The following is an 18027-nucleotide window of genomic DNA, read 5'->3' on the forward strand; positions in this document are numbered from 1 at the left end:
AGTTGGGAAAGGTGCAGAGCAGGAATGACAGGAGTGAGGGGGAGAGCGAGGACAGGCTAAGTGGTTTGGATTTGTTCACCTGACATACGGATTTATGAAGCCACTTGTCATCTTCAGCAAATGCTCTCTACCCCTTAATCAGCTCACTGAAGAGACACAACTAAACAGTGTTGAGAAAAAGATTCGTACCTCATGAAAGGTTTTATAGGCTATAAAACGGTATCCTAGGAATCAAAGGCTTGAAAAATGTCCACCCAGTCACAGTGAGTTTGAGATGTATTGCAAAGAAGAATGGGTGAAAATGAAGAGAAATACTCCAGACTTGCATCTGTGATGATAGCATAATTCTAATTTAAAATAAAAAGTTCCAACCAGCAACCAGCAAATTATCCTGTGGACAGAAAGCATTTGTACAAAAAAAAAAATAAATAAAAATGCAGAAAGGGTCCAAGCTGGTTTTCAGATCTGAGATTTCCTTGCTACGTTGCAACACTGCGACACCGTTCAGCCACGCCGAAAACACAAAATTAAACGTTGTGCATATCTCTTTTCTCCACGCAGAGGCTGAAAGCTGCCCTCTCCCACCACCCTGGTGCCATCCCCAACGGCAACATGAACTCCATGGGCCACATGATGGAGATGATGTCAACGAGGCAGGAGCAGGGCAGCCATCATCACATGCACTCGCACCCGCACCAGCACCTCCAAGCACCTCCCCACACGTACCAGCACCACGGACACCACCACCACAGCCAGGGCCACGGGCAGGGCACGCACCACCACCCGCAGGGACACAACCCTCACCACAACTCCCACAATCCTCACCTCCTGCCCGGGCACCCACACCAGACATCGCCGCACCCTCCTATGCACTCACAGGTGAGCGAAGCCAATTCCCAGGGTTTGAGCTCCAAGGCAAAAGCCGCATGTTTCATAACACATTAAATCTCCCACTCAGTGAGAAGTCACTGACTAATAGAGCGCAGTGCTTCAGTAGCCCTTTGTGTAGTTTTGGAAGAAGCTATTAGTGGTTTAATGCTCGAGCATTGCCGAAATGATGCTTAAAATTAGAAGGTTAGTGGACAAACCCATTTTCCCCCACGGCTCACGTCCTCGATGCCAGCTAGTTTCCTGGCGCGCTTTTCAGAAAACGCTTTTCTTCTCAGGTTGGTCAGCCACAGGTCAGAGCTTGATGCCTGTCATGAGGGCATTGCTTAGAGTGGAAGTCATAAAGTGGTGGCCATTAAAGATGCTCACAAATGTCTTTTGGAAATTTACTCTCACCCCATCCTGCACCGGTAAGCGGCAGACATGTGAAAACTTCTGGTGCAAGAGGAGAGCTGTAGACGCTAGTCCCGATGTTGCACTGCGACCACTGATCGCAATCCTGGAAGTTGTTATCTGTGAATGGATGTGGTTTAATTTAAAACTGATGCGTGCAGCGTTATGACTTTCTCCTCGTATCGCTGCCGTTATTTGCAGCGTCAATCATTTTGGATAAAGCGCAGTCAGATGAGAAGAAATGCAACTCGTCGTATGTTCCAGATGTAGCATTGAGGCTTTAAAGCAGCATGTTCTGTATGCACAGCTGCCATTAAAGCAGCTTGTGTGTTTTCCGTGGTTCTCATAAAAATGGTAATGATCTGAAGACTGAAAACACTTGACTTTGCCAAGGAGACGTCAAGATCTGTCAGAGCACGTACGTTTTTTAAAAAACGGGCCTTTTCACTATGTCTGCTGGTGTTAGTCTGAGTGGAAGTGGGCGTTGGAAAACTGCCTCCTGACACCTCTTTAACAAGGTGGGCAACTCCGGTGAATCAACCCAGTCACCCACTCAGTCTTTCACTTCTGACGCACGCAGCCCGGCTCCTGAGGCACGTGCTGCAAACAGATGTTGTTTTTGGGCAAGGTGCTAGGCATTAAAAAACAAGGGGGAGATAATGTATAGATGTTTACACACAAGCTGCTTTGAGGCCAGCGCAGTGGTGACAGCAGACAGCTTACGGGCTGTTTTCCAGATGCCAGAGAGGTTGCACATTACGCGGACACAGACGCTGTGTCATCCCGGAGATCCCAGTAATGATCATCCTATGCGCCGTCTGTTTCAGATGTCACCTGCAACCCAGCAGATGCAGCCCACGCAGACACTGCAGTCTCCCCCAGCCAGCGGCGGGCGGCGCCGGCGGGTAGTGGACGAGGATCCGGACGAGCGGCGGCGAAAGTTCCTAGAGCGAAACAGAGCGGCCGCGACGAGGTGCCGGCAGAAGAGAAAAGTGTGGGTGATGTCCTTGGAGAAGAAAGCCGAAGAGCTCACTCAGACTAACATGCAGCTTCAGGTATAAAGACGAAACTCTTCATGTTGCAGTGTGTAATTCTAAGCTGCGTGGGCCTTGCAAAAATATTCACGTCCTTTGAACTTTTTGACATTTTTCATGGTATAGCCACAAACTTAATTTCATTCTATTGGTATTTCATGCGGAAGACCAACACAAAGTAGAACACAACCATGGAGCAAAAGGAAAACTGTATATAGTCACGAATAAGACCTGACAGGCGTGACGTGATATGGAGATGTGCACTTCGTAGAACCGTCTTGTGGACGTAGCTTTGCAGACAGAGACGGGTGCATTCTTCTTTGTTAAACAACTGAATCTCAGTCGGCTTGGATGGTGAGCATCTGTGAGAAGCAATTTTCAAGTCATGGCAAGGTCAATCAAACACATGAACATGCTTTGATCTGACCCAGTCCGTCATAGCTCTGGTTATATGATCGGGGTTGTTGTCCTGTTGGATGTAAAACTGCCACACCAGTTCCAAATCCTTTGTAGTCTCTGAAGGTTTTCCCACAGGACTGCCTTGTAATAAGCTCCATCCGTCTTCTGAAGTTGTAACTCTGACCATCACACTGACTTTCATGTGCCGGTTGATGAAAAGTATCCCCACAGCATGATGCAGTCGCCTCCATGTTCCCCATTTTCCAAGAATCGCCTTTTTCTTGCCACTCTTTCATTAAGGCCAGACTTGATGACTTAATGGCTAATAGATAACTCACCCCACCTGATAGGAACTTTGTGTCGGTCTGTCAGATAAATATTAACACTTCTGCAAGGCACTCTAAATAATAGTAAATTGTATTCCGTGTTTACCACTACTAAAAACTGTCTTTTTTTTTTTCAGAACGAAGTCACCATGCTAAAGAATGAGGTGACCCAACTCAAGCAGCTTCTGCTCACACACAAGGACTGCCCCATCACCACTATGCAGAAAGAGTCCCAAGGTTACCTCAGTGAGTAGCCCAAAACATAAACACAGACGAACCCCATGCGCACACACACATTTTGGAATATGACCAAAACTGCACCTCCCCCGATGTGCCTTAGCCCGGCAGACGTAACTCTAAGGTGTCTGCCAGGACTCTTCGCTCTGATGTGCTGGTATCCAGGTCCCACGCTCACCGCAGGACTCTTTCTTTCGCACCAGGGTGTTGCACACTCTGGTAGTCGGCCCGGATTGGGAGTTGGTCGTCCAAATCTTCGGAGAGACTAAATTTTCCATTCAACAGCTGCACTTTGCACAGGGAGTCATCGTGAGAAAGCCCTGACAGTCTACAAATTGGCAAAAAAATCTTACCAATGCCCGCAACCATTGTGACTTTTTGGATCGCGCTCCAAGCTCAGCTTCACATGACATCAGAGCTCCACCCTTTGATACGGACTCAAGTGACGTTTTCATGTAAATGGGACGAGGCGCCTCCCTGTGCTAGCAGAGGAAAATAAGGCTCACATCCCCAAGTGGCTGAATGGCTCTTTTATGCAGGCGAAAGCCGCATCCCAGACAGGGCAGGAATGGCTTTCATTGATGAGTCCAGCTTGTGTGCAGACGTCATCTTCAATGTGTCTACGACTCACCGGCATGTTTACCAGCTTAACCGATTCAATTTACGGTGTCTGTCTTATCCTATTTTTTGTCTTTTGGAATATTACATGTACTAAAGAAATATTTGTATCTTAAAAGCTATAAATTTTTTTTTTTTTTTTACCAATAAATTGCTTCTTTCTTTACTATTATGAAATGGTTTGTGTTTATTTTTGTATTTAGCAAGTTTTTTTTGTTGTTAAACCTACACATATAACTATCCTTAGTGATGTCTCTGCTGTGTCCTCAGGTCCAGAGAGCAGTCCGGCAGGCAGTCCAACCCCAGTATGCTCCCAGCAGCAGCAGGTCATCCAGCACAACACCATCACCACCTCCACCACGACTGTAGGGGGCGGCACTGTGCACGGACAGGCCAATCACCGCACAGACGTTAACCCCATCCACTAGGGACTGGAGAGTATCGTTTTTTTCAGCTCCCCCTCTTCTTTTCTGAGGGTTACCAGCTGCACACGCTGCCCCCCCCCCCCCCTTTTCCACTAGGAGAAAAACCTCAAAAGACCAGCGCGGCTGCTCTTTATACAGTAGCTACAGTATATTTTTTATAGACCAACCCCGTTAACGCGCAGTGGCTCTGTGGTTTGCTCAGTCTTGTTTTTCTGTCTGCTCTTTTTGTGCAATTGGCTGAAAGAAGGGTTGTTGCTGATCAACCAACAGCAGTTTTTGGGGAGTTTTTCTATTTTGTTATGGTACAAAGCTGACTAAGGTGGCTATGGAACCAGAGAAAGGAGCCAAAAAGCATCCGATTATCTCCTCCAGAATCATGTCTTAGGTTTTGTACGCGTAACGGACTGAATAAGAAGTCAAATCATTACCTGTGCTAGACAGACAGGTGGACTTCGGTATCGTGTGTTTGACACAGAATCCGAGTCAAACTGGCGCCACGCCTTTGTAAAGACTTAAAGCTGGTATGACTGTTAGCATTCACCCTGTCACTATAAGTCTTAATGAGCTTTATTATAATCTGCATGACAGTGACGATACCTTGCGAACAAACGGAAGCAATACAACAGCAGTGTTGATGATCTCCTTTACTGTATCCCCCGCATTACGATCAGAGTGACCAAAACATTTGATGTTGTGTCAGCTACAGAACTGAACACTGTGATCCCGGTGAGGCAGCTCAGGGGTTGAGACCCAACTCCTACGCTCTGCAGGACCAACTCAAGCTTTAATCGTTGGAGACTTTTATTTGTCTGTGTCGAGTGTTTGGATTTGAATTCCAAATGAAATTTATGTCTGATTGTGCGAATGCATGCGAGTACTGTATAGTAATCTTTTGTTCCTTCTCTTCTGTGCAGAACAAAGTTCAGTTCGCTGTGTTAGAGCATATAAAAAGAGAGAAGCTTGTGAGAAAACAGGAGAACTTGGGAAATTTCTTTCCTCTGGTGAACAGACAGCCTTTAAGCATTTCTTTCTTGGTATACTTTCCAAGTTATCACAATGTGCCTGAATCTTTTTTTTTTTTTAATCTTTGTTTGCTTATGTTAGACAACTTTGAAAAACATGTGTTTTAGTGTGTTACTACTTTAATTGTCTATGTCTGATGCATATTAGAGACAGATTTTTCTGTAGGTAAATAAGTATTGAGCATATTTATGTTTTTCTCATGACAGTCATACTGCATGTCTGTAACTGCCCAGGTAGTATCTACTCATGAAGAAACTTAAAACTAAATCTCACCAGATCTTGTGCAATGATGTGGAATGTCACAGGGAATGAGTACTGAAGATGCTTCCTAAAATGTATGTAATCTAATATGAAAAGGGGGGAAAAGCCTTTTTGAGCCGTTTCAGAACAGACATAAGGAAATTGACTTCATTAGTTGGTTAGATTTGATCCTGATCTGTCCGTCTACATGCCTGTTCCTGTTCTTGATTTCTTCTGCAGCTGATCTTTAAAAATCTTCCAAAGATTTTTAAATGGATTCCAGTCAGATGATTGACTGGGCCATTCAACTGTATTTTCTTTTTCTAAAACTAAGTCAGTTTCCTTGGCTGTTTGTTTGGGATCAACGTCTTGTCTAAAAACCTAAATTCATTTCACCTTCAGATTATTTATAAATATGTCCCTTTACATATTTCTATTCATCTATATTGCATTAAGCCTGCCAGTGTTAAATTACTTTCTAACCTCAATGTTAGTGTCGTGTTTTTGGGATAGTATAATTCTTAATTTGTTCCCCTAATATGGTGTGGACAATGACACTCAAACAGTGTAATTTTGTTCTTAAGCTGAACAGACTACATTTCCCAGTGTTTATATTGATTTCACTTCAGCAGTGGAGTCTTGTGCAGTGAATGCGTAGAGCCTAATTCCAGGTGTTTCTTAAGAACTCTGCAAGTATTCCTTGGCTCTTCCAAGCAATTTTTCTTGCCTCGTCTGTCAGAGACTTTGCGAGGAACACCTGTTTGTGCCCCTAACTGTGCTCACTGGAGCAGTCGGAAGCCTCTCTTTAACCAAAACCACCACCACCATCTTTTGCTGCAATCAAGGTTGTGACGGTTATGAGAGATTTCTTTGCTTTTACTCCTCATAAGATACTTAATGCATCATTTCTTGGTAATAAAAACTTTTTTTTAACCCAACAATTAAATACTATTAATCACCTAATAGGGTGCAAGGTTTTTCTTTTTTCTAAATACTGACAGATTTGAGTGGTTGTTCTTCTCTTTCTTGGTCTTTTTAAATACTTTTTAAGTGTTCAATACTTATTTCCTGTGCCACATTTGTTTGATTTTCTTTTTTTTTATTGTATTACTTAGTTTGTCACTGACATGTGGCATTCATTTCAGGGCAGTAGCCTCACTAGAAATCTATGTACTGAGAAAAACATCGATGTGTTAAATAGTTGTTTCCAATTCTCTATTTCTGCCCTTTTCTGTCCCCTCCCTCCGACCTCAAAACTTCCCATATTGACCGCGTCGCGTCTTTATCTCCTCTCCTTAATGACCAGAAATGTCAGATGAATTGCATGCAGACCATGTTGCACTGTGTTTTGCAGCAGCATGGGTGAAATACATTCCACTGGCAGGTGGAGCGATCACAGTTGTCTATGCACTTTTGTCCTCTGATGTGACAGAGGGTAGAATAGCCATATTAAAAGGTCAGAGTAATTCTCAGCGATCTCCCATCTTCACACACCAGCGAGAAAAACGTAGCGTGTTTTGCCTTTTTTTTTTTATTCTTTTTTTTTTTTTTGAGAGGCCGTGCCTGGCTTGCATCACGAGGAGACCTTAAGTATCGGTATGGATGTCACACGGTTTAACTTTGTGCTCTTGTTGTTTTCAAAAAGTTTCTCTTCCCATTCATGCTAGGCTGTTGAAGGGTTTGGGGAATAGTAGCTTTTTATATAGTCTCTTGATGTCGGAGCCTGCATGTGCAGCTCAGTATGAGTGATGAAGAGTGAGAGAAATTCTCTTAAAAAAAGGGCTTTGTTGTACCACCCCTCTGACTGGAAGCTTGCCTTATTTTTAGTTTGTAAAACTAATGACCGAGATGATGTCTGAATTAACCATTCCGAATTAATCTTTTGCATGGAAAAAAAAAAAAAATGTTAACGTCCTCAGAATACTTTAACTGGAATCATTAGACTTTGAAGTTGTATATAACCTTCCTCTCTTTGGCTCTGAATTTGAATTTATCACAGAGAAGAAAAAAAACAAAAAAACATTTGTTACTCTTTCGGCAAACAAAACGGTCAGATGGAAGTACAACGTGTGCATATCTGTGTGCAACATCATATTGATGATGTTGTGACTGTATTATTTGAAATTTAAATATATAAATATTGTACATATCATTAATTTCTATAATCATGTACATGTATTGACACCACCTTTCTTTTTGAAGGGAGTATGAAATGTGTGGTACGTTTGTACATAATGTTTTCATAGCACTCGTTGCCTTTTGTTGTACGCCTAAACCTGGAGACTCGTTCCAGCGCTTAAAAACTTGTTTATATGAAATGAACTGATGAATCCATTCTTGCCTGCATAACTTTGTACAACATTTTGTGTGTTTTGTGTCTGTAATTATGTTGCCTTTGTTTTATTTTGCATTTGTACAGACATTTAATATCATTGCAGTTACATTACGGTATGAAAATAAAGCACTTGTTCTGTAACATACGATTTAGTATTTTCTGTGGTTCAGAGTCACTTATGTGGGAATGGATTTTTGGTGTGTGTGTGTGTGTGTGTGTGTGTGTGCGCAAGTAATCCTGTTAAAGGTGATATGATCAACTGTCCTTGAAAAAAAAATAACGGCTCATTAAATAGTTAGATGCTTTAAAGGTTTAGAATGCTCATTAATTATTAAGCCGTCTAGACAGCTTGATAGATGCCTGATGAAATAACGTGGCAGTTAACGTCAGTGCCGGATTCATGCAGATAGATGCAGTTTGTACAACCACATTAACATCCCTGCAGAAATGTTTCCATTTTTGAACTTATTTGTTCAAGAAATGTTCCAGGTAGCTTCCGTTTACACTTTAAAGAACGTATCACTTAGAAAAACACATTCGCCACAGGGTAACTCTCTTAAATATATAAAATAAATCAAATCAAAGCAATTTATTCAAAAATATCAGGAATTTTTAATAACTTTATTCTATCATTGCACTTCAACATCTACAAGTTTGGAAAGGAATGGCTCAGACTATATGGCTCACCACCCACAGTCCTATTCTCTTAAGGACTGGCAGAAGCAGTTTGGGTAAAATATGTTTTGTCCAAATTATTTGTCTGTTTCTTATGGAAGACTTAGCAACTATCTCTGTTGTGCACAGTGTAAGCTTTATAAAACATAAAAATGCAGATCCCAATTGCATGATCTTTAAGTTGGTAAGAAATAAAAGGCTACGTTGCTAATTTTTAAGAACTCTGGATGAATTTAATCTCTTAAATATGTCATCCATTCTGAAAATAATGGATGACATTCATCCATTCTATTTTGAGTAGTGTATTGAAAATACACTACTCTCTAAATTGAACTGAGACCCTTCATTTAGAAATAGTTTGTTTACTTTACCTCAAAGTACAAGTTAGTGTAAAAAAATAAATAAGTTGGTCAAACCTGGATGTGTAGGCTTATGCGCATTACCAAATACTAATTTTTCTTGGAAAAAAAACTGTTAAGAATGTTTCAAACCAAAATAAAGTCTATCCATCTCTAAATTTGTACCAATTCACACAGACTCACCAAAAACGTCACAATTTTAGTTTGTTTTCTACAAGAATCCTTTAGAAGGAAATGTCTCATCAGATATGGTGCGATATTTGTAACTTTTATAGACATGTTTTTCTTGCAGTGTTATCAGTTAAAGTTGTTGTTTCAATGAACGATGTATTTTCTAATCTTTTATGTCTTAAATTAGACATCACTACTGCTTTTTCACATAATTGTGAAAACAAGGCAGGCTGAAAATATTCATGATGTAGCAGATTCATCTGTCAAACATGTCACATATTGTAGCGATTTATTCAACAATCTCTCAAATTAAAATTAATCAGATCAAAGATTTAACTGTTTTCACAAAATGTCACCATCACTGACCATGATGTGGTCAGATTTCTTTTTTTTTTATTTGTCTGCAGTTGCAATTCACTGAATTACAGCGACCCCTTGTGTGCATTTTCAAAATTACCAATACTGTTAAAGCAAGATCATGTAAAATCCTAAACCAAAACATAGAAAACAAAATAAGCCACTTTGTTTCTAAAAAAAAAAAAAAAAAAAAAAAAAAACATTTCAAATTGATCTGTGTAAAAAAACAAACAAACAAAAAAAAATTCTCAACTGAATTCAAGTCGATGAGAAATTGTATAATTTCATTAGTGGTGATCAATTTAAAGAAAAAAAAAATATTTTAAACCTTTTGCAAAACTATATACAGAAACAGTTCATTTACATTTGTTGTGACAATCAAAGGTCTTTAAAATCAACACTCCACTATCAGTGCGTCCTATAAGCCCATATCGACACCATTTCACGCCCAGCCCTGCGTTGACAAGAACCTGTCGATCATATCAAAGGACCTCGCCGGCTGGTCGTAAGGCAGGATGTGTCCTCCTCCTCTGATGATGACCTGGACAGGTTGAGAGGATTATTCAAATGTCGGCTCATCTGCATGTAGCATTTGGGGCGTCTGTCCTCCACATCTGCTCACCTGGAAAAACTCTCCGACTTGTCTGACGTAACCTGCCACCTCGGTGTCGTCGGGCTGGAGCTTCCAGTGGAACCTTGGAGCAGCTTTATACTCGGCGGCTCCGCTCCAGTTGACAGTCGGCAGAAACCTCTCGGTCAGAGGAGCTGCTACAATCACATCCAGCTGACCGCTGTAGATTAGGACCTGTACATGTGCCACATTTGTTTTTTGTTGATTTTTTTATTTTTTTTTTTATTAAAAATTTAATTTGAGAAATTGAAAGATTCTTTTGAATGAAATTTCTGTTGTGCATTACCCTGTAGTTGTCCATCAGAATCCCCAACCATGGTTTGATGCTCTTCATGACATCCTGCAGGAGGTGCTTCTCCACCTCGGAGCCGTCGTGGAAGGTCAGGTTACCCACGTGGATGGCTTTCCGCACATCAGGCAGCGTCACAAACTGGGAGAAGTACTCCTGGTCTTCAGGTTCCTGTGGAAAACAAAAAACAAACATGGAGAATGCAGTGATGTGTGAACGCACTGAAACGTTTTTAAAAACTTTTCAAGCAGCTCTGATTTCAGACTACCTGGCATGTCATGTAGTTAAAATAGTTGGTGCAGCCTGTAGCATTTTGGAAAAACGACGGATACGGATCCACGTCTCCATTCAGCAAAGAGTCAAAAACCTAAAGTTAGAAAAGGAAACGGTTTACCATCATGGGGTGATTAATAGTCAATCCAAATCAAAGACGACCAACATAAAGTATCCTGGGTTCTACCTTAAAAGCCTCCACCCATTTCTGCTGCTGGATGAGTTCCACGCCGAGGTCCGTCTGCTTGTCCACGTACTGTTTCTGGAGTTTGTCTATCATTCCCGTCTGATACAGGAACTCTCCATAACCACCCAGCATCTGACGGGGAGAGACCGAACAGAGAGTTGAGAGCGAACATACAACGCCAGTAACATCTGGAATTTGTAGCTATGGGGAAATAAAACGGAGCACGCCACATTTGAAGGGACGTCACAGATTTTAAACGTTTGCACGATACCAACCAGTTCTGGATCACAGAGTCCGTCACCGATAGCCATGCCCTTAAAGTTGATCTTCACCTTTGCGGTGGGGTTGTTCTTGTGGATGTAATAGGAAACGGCAGGAACATATTTTCCTGCATATGACTGCAGAGATAAAAACAAAGATACGAAGTGAAGACCACATCCGACATCAGAGTCTGAGGCGCTTATGTATCTATACTATGCTAGCTTCATCCAACCCAGTTTAGGCAGCAACAACAAATAAGTGTTTAAACAGCCAGTTAGAAATACACCAGAAGTTTTCTGCAACTTGGTAAGGCACAAATATTCACGTTCTCTGTATATTTGAATCTATATTCCAGTTTGAAAATCATGAGTGCATTTACAGCCTACTGGAACTGTGCAGTGGTAATTGCAATATGGAATTATAGATATTTGCCGAATGGAGCCAATTCAAGGGTTTTAATGTGAAAAAATTGAAAGGCAAAACTTACCTCCCCAGTTGCATAAAACTCATTGGGCTGATACTCAGGAAAGAGTTGGAAGAACTGTGTTAAAGCACTTTTAAAAGGAAGAGAAAGTGATAAGTTAGACGCAAATAAAGCACAAAAACCTCAAAGAAATGAGAATCGATAGCTGAGCAGGAAAGCAGACCTGTACAGATCTCTGCCGACATCGTCTTGGTTCTGAGCAAAGCCTCTGTCATCATCAGTAAAGCTGAAACCTGTTCCAACCTAAAATATATATATATATATATAAATACATTATAGTTAAAGATATGTTTCAATCATGTATTCGTTCTATTATTTTTTTTTTTAAGTAAAGGAAAATAAATACCGGATTGTCAATGTACAAAACTGAGTATCTGCTCGTCCATGAGTAATCCCTTAAACCAACTGCAAAGACAGAGAAAGACTGAGACTAACGAAAAACTGTGTCAAACAGAACATTACCACATCTGCTGCTCGTCTCTGGCAAACCATTTATTACCAGTCATGTTCTTGTACACCAAGTAAGGTCCGTGTTCCACAAAGAGACCAAACATGGAGGTGCCACCGGGTCCACCTTGCAGCCAGAGCAGCACCGGGGCGTTGTCCTGCTGTGCCTGGAAATCAGGGATCCCAGGTCAAATTAATAAATCAGCTCCACCTAGTGGTGAGGTGAACTTTAAAGAGTAGAAGCAAAAGGTTGAACTTCTTTTTGTTGCATTCTGGTAGAGTTGTAGATTATATTTGTCTGATTCTTACAGTGTGATTAACATAAAGTATTTTTGTTAGTAATTTTGCATGGAAATATGTGGAATTAATAAGGTCTGAAGTTTCTATGCATTCCTCATTGCCATGAATCTCAGACCTTTTAACTATTTTTCAACTTTATTTTTCTTTGGATTTTATAATTCAAACAAGCAACTTGCATTATTTTAGCTGCATCTAAAAAAAAAAAGAAGAATTGGTAGAGAATGTCTAAATTTATAGCGTAATTTTTCTATGTAGAGACATTTGACCAATAACTAGACATCTGACACAAACAGTCAGCCTCAAATCAAAGAAAATTTGCCACATTGACCAGAAACAACCACTGAATCCCCAAGTGTCTACTTCGCCATGAGCTGAAATCTGCTGGAGCATCATGGTTATTATTAAGCGACGATATAAAGTTCAAACCTGCTCAGGGGATTTTAACTAAATATCAGGATCTGCGTTTACATTTGAGTTTTTATGATTCGTTTTGAGCCTGTGTAATAAATTCAAACATTTCTTATTTATTTACATTTGCTGAAGATCTGTTCAGTAATAATTGGATGTCAGAATAGAGTAAAGGGATCACATGCAGTTAATGACTCTCACTAAACACATAAAGTGGAAGATAACACTGAAACTCAACCAGATGGTTCCTGGGTTGACTAACTCACACCTCAAGTTAGGAAAAGGAAACTTGAACCAGTAAAAATAGATATTTTACTCAAATATATTTGAGCTTCTTAAAGTGATTTTGTTCTCCTTCAAGTTTTCCAATTGTAACGGACATGTATTTTCACCAACATTTAAAATACCAGAGTCCTCATGCGAGTGCAAATGTCTGACCACACTCGATTACATGTCTCGTAACATAAAGTAGAGCTGAAACTGCAAACTGAAGAAGTTTGGCTTTTATTGCCTGTCAGGAGTCGGCATGTGACTCTTGGTGCACTGGTCAAGTTTTTGATCAAAACTCAAAGTTACTGATTACTAGATGCAGCAGACAAACCACTGTGAGCTTTCAAAATGGTCTCGATTTGTCTCGCAGTGATAACTGTCATGGAAGGGATTCCTGACAAATCACTGTTGACTGAAAGCTTACAGGTGAAGAGTGTGGAGAATATTTTAGTTCCTCAACAACAACAACAACAAAACACATGGTACTTTTTGAAACCGTTGAGCATAACAGGATGAGTGAGTGTCATGCTGTAGATAAATACTCTGAGCTCACCATTTGTGCAGGGAAGAACCAGAAAAAGAGGTTGCTGTTGTAGTTCTTGTTGACTGTGAAGTATCCAGAGTAACTCTTGACATTCGCCCCAGGCAATTTTCCAACCATACTCAGTTTCCTGGCTGTTAACAAGGCGTAGCAGTGCAAAAATAAAGTTAACGTCGCAGAATGTCGTGTTTATTTATTATATGTTTATATAATGCAAGAACTTGCTCTTACCTTCATCTATGGCGCCCTTCTCCAGATAGGGAGTGACAAACAGAGGAGCCCCGGGGTCCACTCCGTTCAGACCGCTGACTCTGAGAGATTTCCTGCAGAAAAACGACGAGCAGCTCCGTGCGGCGGCTGCAGGGCCCAGGCAGGCCCAGAGGAACAGGAGAGCCAGAGTTTCTCTCAGCATCCTGGAAAACAGGTACAGGTTTCATTTGAGACTTCATATCAGTGTCATATGATCCTCTTTCCGTGTGAGCCTCAAACCCCGCACCGAGTCAGATTTCACCACAGTCCCACCGCACAGGAACCGTGACACATCCTGCTGCAGGCTAAAGGAGAGTTAGCTGGTCACCACTCACCTCATTATCCCGCCGTCTCTAAGGAAACGAGGCAAATTTCAGCTTCAATTAAAGGAATGTATTACCCGAGCGATTAAAATGTCTTTCACTGTGAGCGTTAGTCACATGACCAAGTCATAGGTCACGTGAGCGATGACCACGTGGTTTCTGTTCTACCTGCAGTTGCTAGATTGAGCCCTGAACGATGTCTCGCAGGGACATTGGCCGGTATGATGCGTCTTCTTTAAAGAGTAAACGACATTGCTCTGACTCTGACTGAAAAAATATATCTGGCTGCTTTTATGTTGGCTAGCTAAAATAATAATCACCGTGAATTCAGAATTCACTGAACACACTAATTTATGGCTTCTGGAAAGTGGAATATAAGAAGTTGATTACTTCTGAGAACATATTTTAAATTAAGCACTGATGTGACAAAACCTACTTAATTTAGTAGATCTATTTTTTCTCCTCTTTTTATTTGCTGAATTATCAACGATACCTAGCAAAAGTTTCCATTGTTTTTTTTGTTTTGTTTTTTTTTTTTTACTTTTTCATAACCACTTTTTGTCATTTGAACTAAAGTGTATTTTACTTGGATTATGTGGCAGATCACAACAAAGGAGTGCATAACTGGGAAATGAAAGAATAAAATGATGCAATGTATTTAAGATGTTTTCAAATAAAATTCTGAAATCTGTAACATGAATTTCTACACCCCTTAATAAATGACATATGTAACACATTCCCTTCTGAAATCAGTAGAGATCTCTACAGAGTTCATTTGTGTAATTTAAACTACTTAAAGTATTACTCCATCTGTTCTGCGAAGGCTTAGGGGGTTTAATGGGCACAACCAAACAGCCAAAAGCATCACCAAGAAGTCACACAGCAGACAGATCAAGGAGAGGTTATGGAGTGGTTTAAATCAGTTGTGGGTTATAAATATCCCTTCTTAGTGACTGAAAACCAACACAACACAACACTCTAAACACTAGAGGCAGTGTCATGTTCTAGGAATGCTTTAAAAAAAATAATAAGGGACTGGAAAGCTGCTGAAAGTTGATGGGAAGATGGATGGATGTCTGCAGAGGATGGAAAAGATGGGAGCCTCTAAAAGGGTTGAGGATCTCCTTCCATAAGGACAACTAAGCTGAATGGCTGGTGAAACTCAACAATAAAAATGATCATGATTTAACCATGAGAGCAAATATATTTTCACTTAGTTTGGATGACTCCCAAAAAAGCAAAAATTAATTTAAAAAGGGGGAGATGGAATCACCTCATGTTGCACTGGAGCAAAAAAAACAAAAACAAAAAAAACTCTGAATTATTTGGATGTTATTAAAATAGCTGTATAAAACGACTTCAAAATTACATTTAAGAATTTTACATTTAGTTGAGAATATATTAAATTATTCATTTAAAAAAAAATCTCTGTAGGTTGTAGCTAAAATCTTGTACATAGCGAAATGACCACCAGATGGCGCCAACACCCAGACGTCCATTCCGCTCCTCCATCGTAACAAGAGACAACATGGTTTCAGGGTTTCAGATGAAAAATCACGCCTCAGCTGGTGTCATGTGGTTTAACCAGTCGGATTGTTCCCTGATTTTATAAGCAGCAGTTTTAAAAACAAACAAACAAACAAACCAAACAAAACCAAGTCTGGGATTCTACAGATATATATATATAAAAAAGAAACAAAAAACTCGGTTTTCTCCTCTGTTCTTTTCATTGACAACGCTCCAAACTTTCGCTTTAAGAAGGCGCGTCTCTACGCTGCGGAGTGTTTATCACAGCCCTTAAAGTGGCACATGGAAACCAGAGCTGATCGGTGCATGGAGGAAATCTCCGGCATTTCTGCTTAGTGTGAGGAGGCGCTTCCGTGAGGCTGATCCACGGAGCGCGTTGTGTTCTGTATATTTATGCGGCTGCCCCCACACCGCGCCGCGCCGCGCCGGGGGGAAAAAAAATCAGCAGATTCCGACAGATGGACGGACTGGTGGTGGGCTCGAGATTTAAAGGAAGCATGAAATAGTCAAGCCGTCAGAAAGGTGCAGCACATTGAAGTGGCATGGAGGCACCGCCGGGGACGAGCTGCTGTGAGCCCACCTTGGCCAACTGGGAGTGACCGAGTCGCCAAACTGGTTGGGATGGCAGCATCCAGTAACTCAAGCCTCTCAGGTTCATCGGTTTCCTCTGGTAAGGGTCCACACGTCCCACAATTTTTAAATGTAAGATAATGACAATAATCATAACAACTGTAGTAACAATTACTACTACGATTTCAAACAAGGTGTTTAATCATTTTTATTCAAATTCTTCACATTTCTGCTTTTATCAGACTCACATTCAACTTTTGCCTGTGTTATTAAGCTGTAGACGTTTACCAATAGCACATAAGTCATAGATGTGTCATCTTCTTAACTGTTAAGCATCTATACCAGAGTCTTCTAAATAATCACGGGAAAGCTTTGCTGTCAGCAGTAGCAGCATGCAGCGGTGGAAATGTTACAGGGAAAGGAAGTCTCAGTTTGGCTTTATTCTAAGGTTGTGAAATGCATTCATTGTGACTGGCTGTGGATATCGTTGGATTGCCAACCGTCTCCATAAATCCTATATTGACTTTCCACTTGGTTGGCTTTGAGGATTGTTTTTGGCATGTGTATAAAGTGTGCTACTTTTTCTCCCCCAAACACAGCACCATGCTGAGATGTTTTCTGACACTGTGAGAAATTCTAATATGCCATGCCTGAGTGAGTGCAGCACAGTTCCAGTTAAATCTTTTATTTTTATTTTATTTTTTACTGGGAATACAATGTTGTGAACTTCGGCTATATGTACATGATTATATATATATATATATATGCTTTTCTTTTTATTTTTGCAGAATGTGAATGTTGAATTAGCAGCTGTTTAAACAAACCTTGTCTAAAACCACCATCCACATATTTGAGTTGATGAAATGTGTTTTTTTTTATAAAGTACACAAACCCTTTTCTCCCGCCACCAAGTGATGAAGAAGTTTAACCAAAGCCAATGTGTGTGTCTGACAATGCCTCAGCAGTTATAAAAAGTCATATTAAGAGTATCTTGTGAATGTAATTATCCCTTTATTTTGTAGCCCTTATTGTATTTTTATTGGGGTTTAATTCAGCAGGGCAACACAAAGTAACACTTAATCGTGAAGTTAAAGGATAATCATTAATTTTCCTCCTGAATGCACCGTCTCCATGGTAAAACATAGTGGTGGAGGTCGGTGTGACAGGGTTTGGAGGTTCGTCCTCCAGCAGGACAACAGCCCTAAACATGCAGCCTGATCTACAACAGAATGGTTTATCTGTAGTCTCCAACTCCATTCCTCCAGAGCTGCTGTCCTGCAGCTTTTAGATGCACCCCTGCTTCAACACACCTGAATCAAATAAATGGCTTATTACAAAACCTTTGCCAAACTTGATGGTGTGCTGGAGAGGTAATTCAGTCATTTCATTCAGTTGTGTTGATGCAGTGATGCATTTAAATATTGCAGGACAGTGTCTCTTGAGGATTGGACTTGGAGACCCCAGGTTTAGATCACAATACATTCATTTGTTTGAATGGCTTAGTCAAAGTGCATAACTAAATACAACTGAGATTTTAAGACATGAAAATTGATGTTAACAGACGCTCTCTGTCTAATTTGACAAAGCTTGATCAATTTTGTTGAGAAGAATAAGCGAAAAATGTTCAGTCTGCTGAAAATAACTTACACTTGCATGTGGTTCTGTAAAGTAGTGACTTGAGGGGTCTGAATGCAAATGCATGCCACACATTTCAGATTATATTCACAAAATCTGAAAACCACGTGTCTTTTTTCTCATTATGATCTACTTTCTGTTGCTCTGGCGTA

General features: G+C 40.6%; 3 protein-coding genes across 5 annotated transcripts in view; 2 read left to right on the forward strand and 1 right to left on the reverse strand.

Moving 5' to 3' along the window:
* Positions 1–9055, forward strand: part of creb5b (cAMP responsive element binding protein 5b) — a 45732-nt gene extending 36677 nt beyond the window's left edge. For both annotated transcript variants that reach the window (XM_016680685.1, XM_007569976.2), the window contains exons 8-11: positions 562–879; positions 2109–2336; positions 3178–3286; positions 4166–9055. In XM_016680685.1, the coding sequence (XP_016536171.1) occupies positions 562–879; positions 2109–2336; positions 3178–3286; positions 4166–4323 (813 nt within the window). In that variant the 3' untranslated portion in view covers positions 4324–9055. The remainder of the gene's footprint in view (positions 1–561; positions 880–2108; positions 2337–3177; positions 3287–4165) is intronic.
* A 682-nt stretch (positions 9056–9737) lies between these two features.
* On the reverse strand, positions 9738–14300 carry cpvl (carboxypeptidase vitellogenic like). The gene is made up of 13 exons (XM_007569978.2): positions 14156–14300; positions 13803–13984; positions 13584–13705; positions 12105–12219; positions 11952–12010; positions 11769–11848; positions 11609–11675; positions 11136–11258; positions 10861–10992; positions 10669–10767; positions 10398–10571; positions 10103–10285; positions 9738–10021 (listed from the first exon to the last, which is right to left on the reverse strand). The coding sequence occupies exons 1-13, from the start codon at positions 14158–14160 to the stop codon at positions 9923–9925; spliced, it is 1440 nt and encodes a 479-aa protein (XP_007570040.1). The 5' UTR covers positions 14161–14300; the 3' UTR covers positions 9738–9922.
* A 1485-nt stretch (positions 14301–15785) lies between these two features.
* The window catches only part of chn2 (chimerin 2), a 47944-nt gene continuing 45702 nt past the window's right edge, over positions 15786–18027 (forward strand). Inside the window, exon 1 of one of the 2 annotated variants that reach the window (XM_016680677.1) lies at positions 15786–16340. In XM_016680677.1, the coding sequence (XP_016536163.1) occupies positions 16292–16340 (49 nt within the window). In that variant the 5' untranslated portion in view covers positions 15786–16291. The remainder of the gene's footprint in view (positions 16341–18027) is intronic. The other variant, XM_016680676.1, reaches the window with a different exon arrangement.

Source organism: Poecilia formosa, unplaced genomic scaffold (assembly GCF_000485575.1).
Source record: "Poecilia formosa unplaced genomic scaffold, Poecilia_formosa-5.1.2 Scaffold253, whole genome shotgun sequence".
Taxonomy (NCBI): domain Eukaryota; kingdom Metazoa; phylum Chordata; class Actinopteri; order Cyprinodontiformes; family Poeciliidae; genus Poecilia; species Poecilia formosa.

Coding starts and splice junctions, on each gene's coding strand:
- cpvl (XM_007569978.2), bottom strand. Junction 10,572..10,668: donor TTAACTACATGACATGCCAG/GTAGTCTGAAAT, acceptor TGTTTTCCACAG/GAACCTGAAGACCAGGAGTA. Junction 10,286..10,397: donor TTCTGATGGACAACTACAGG/GTAATGCACAAC, acceptor GCACATGTACAG/GTCCTAATCTACAGCGGTCA.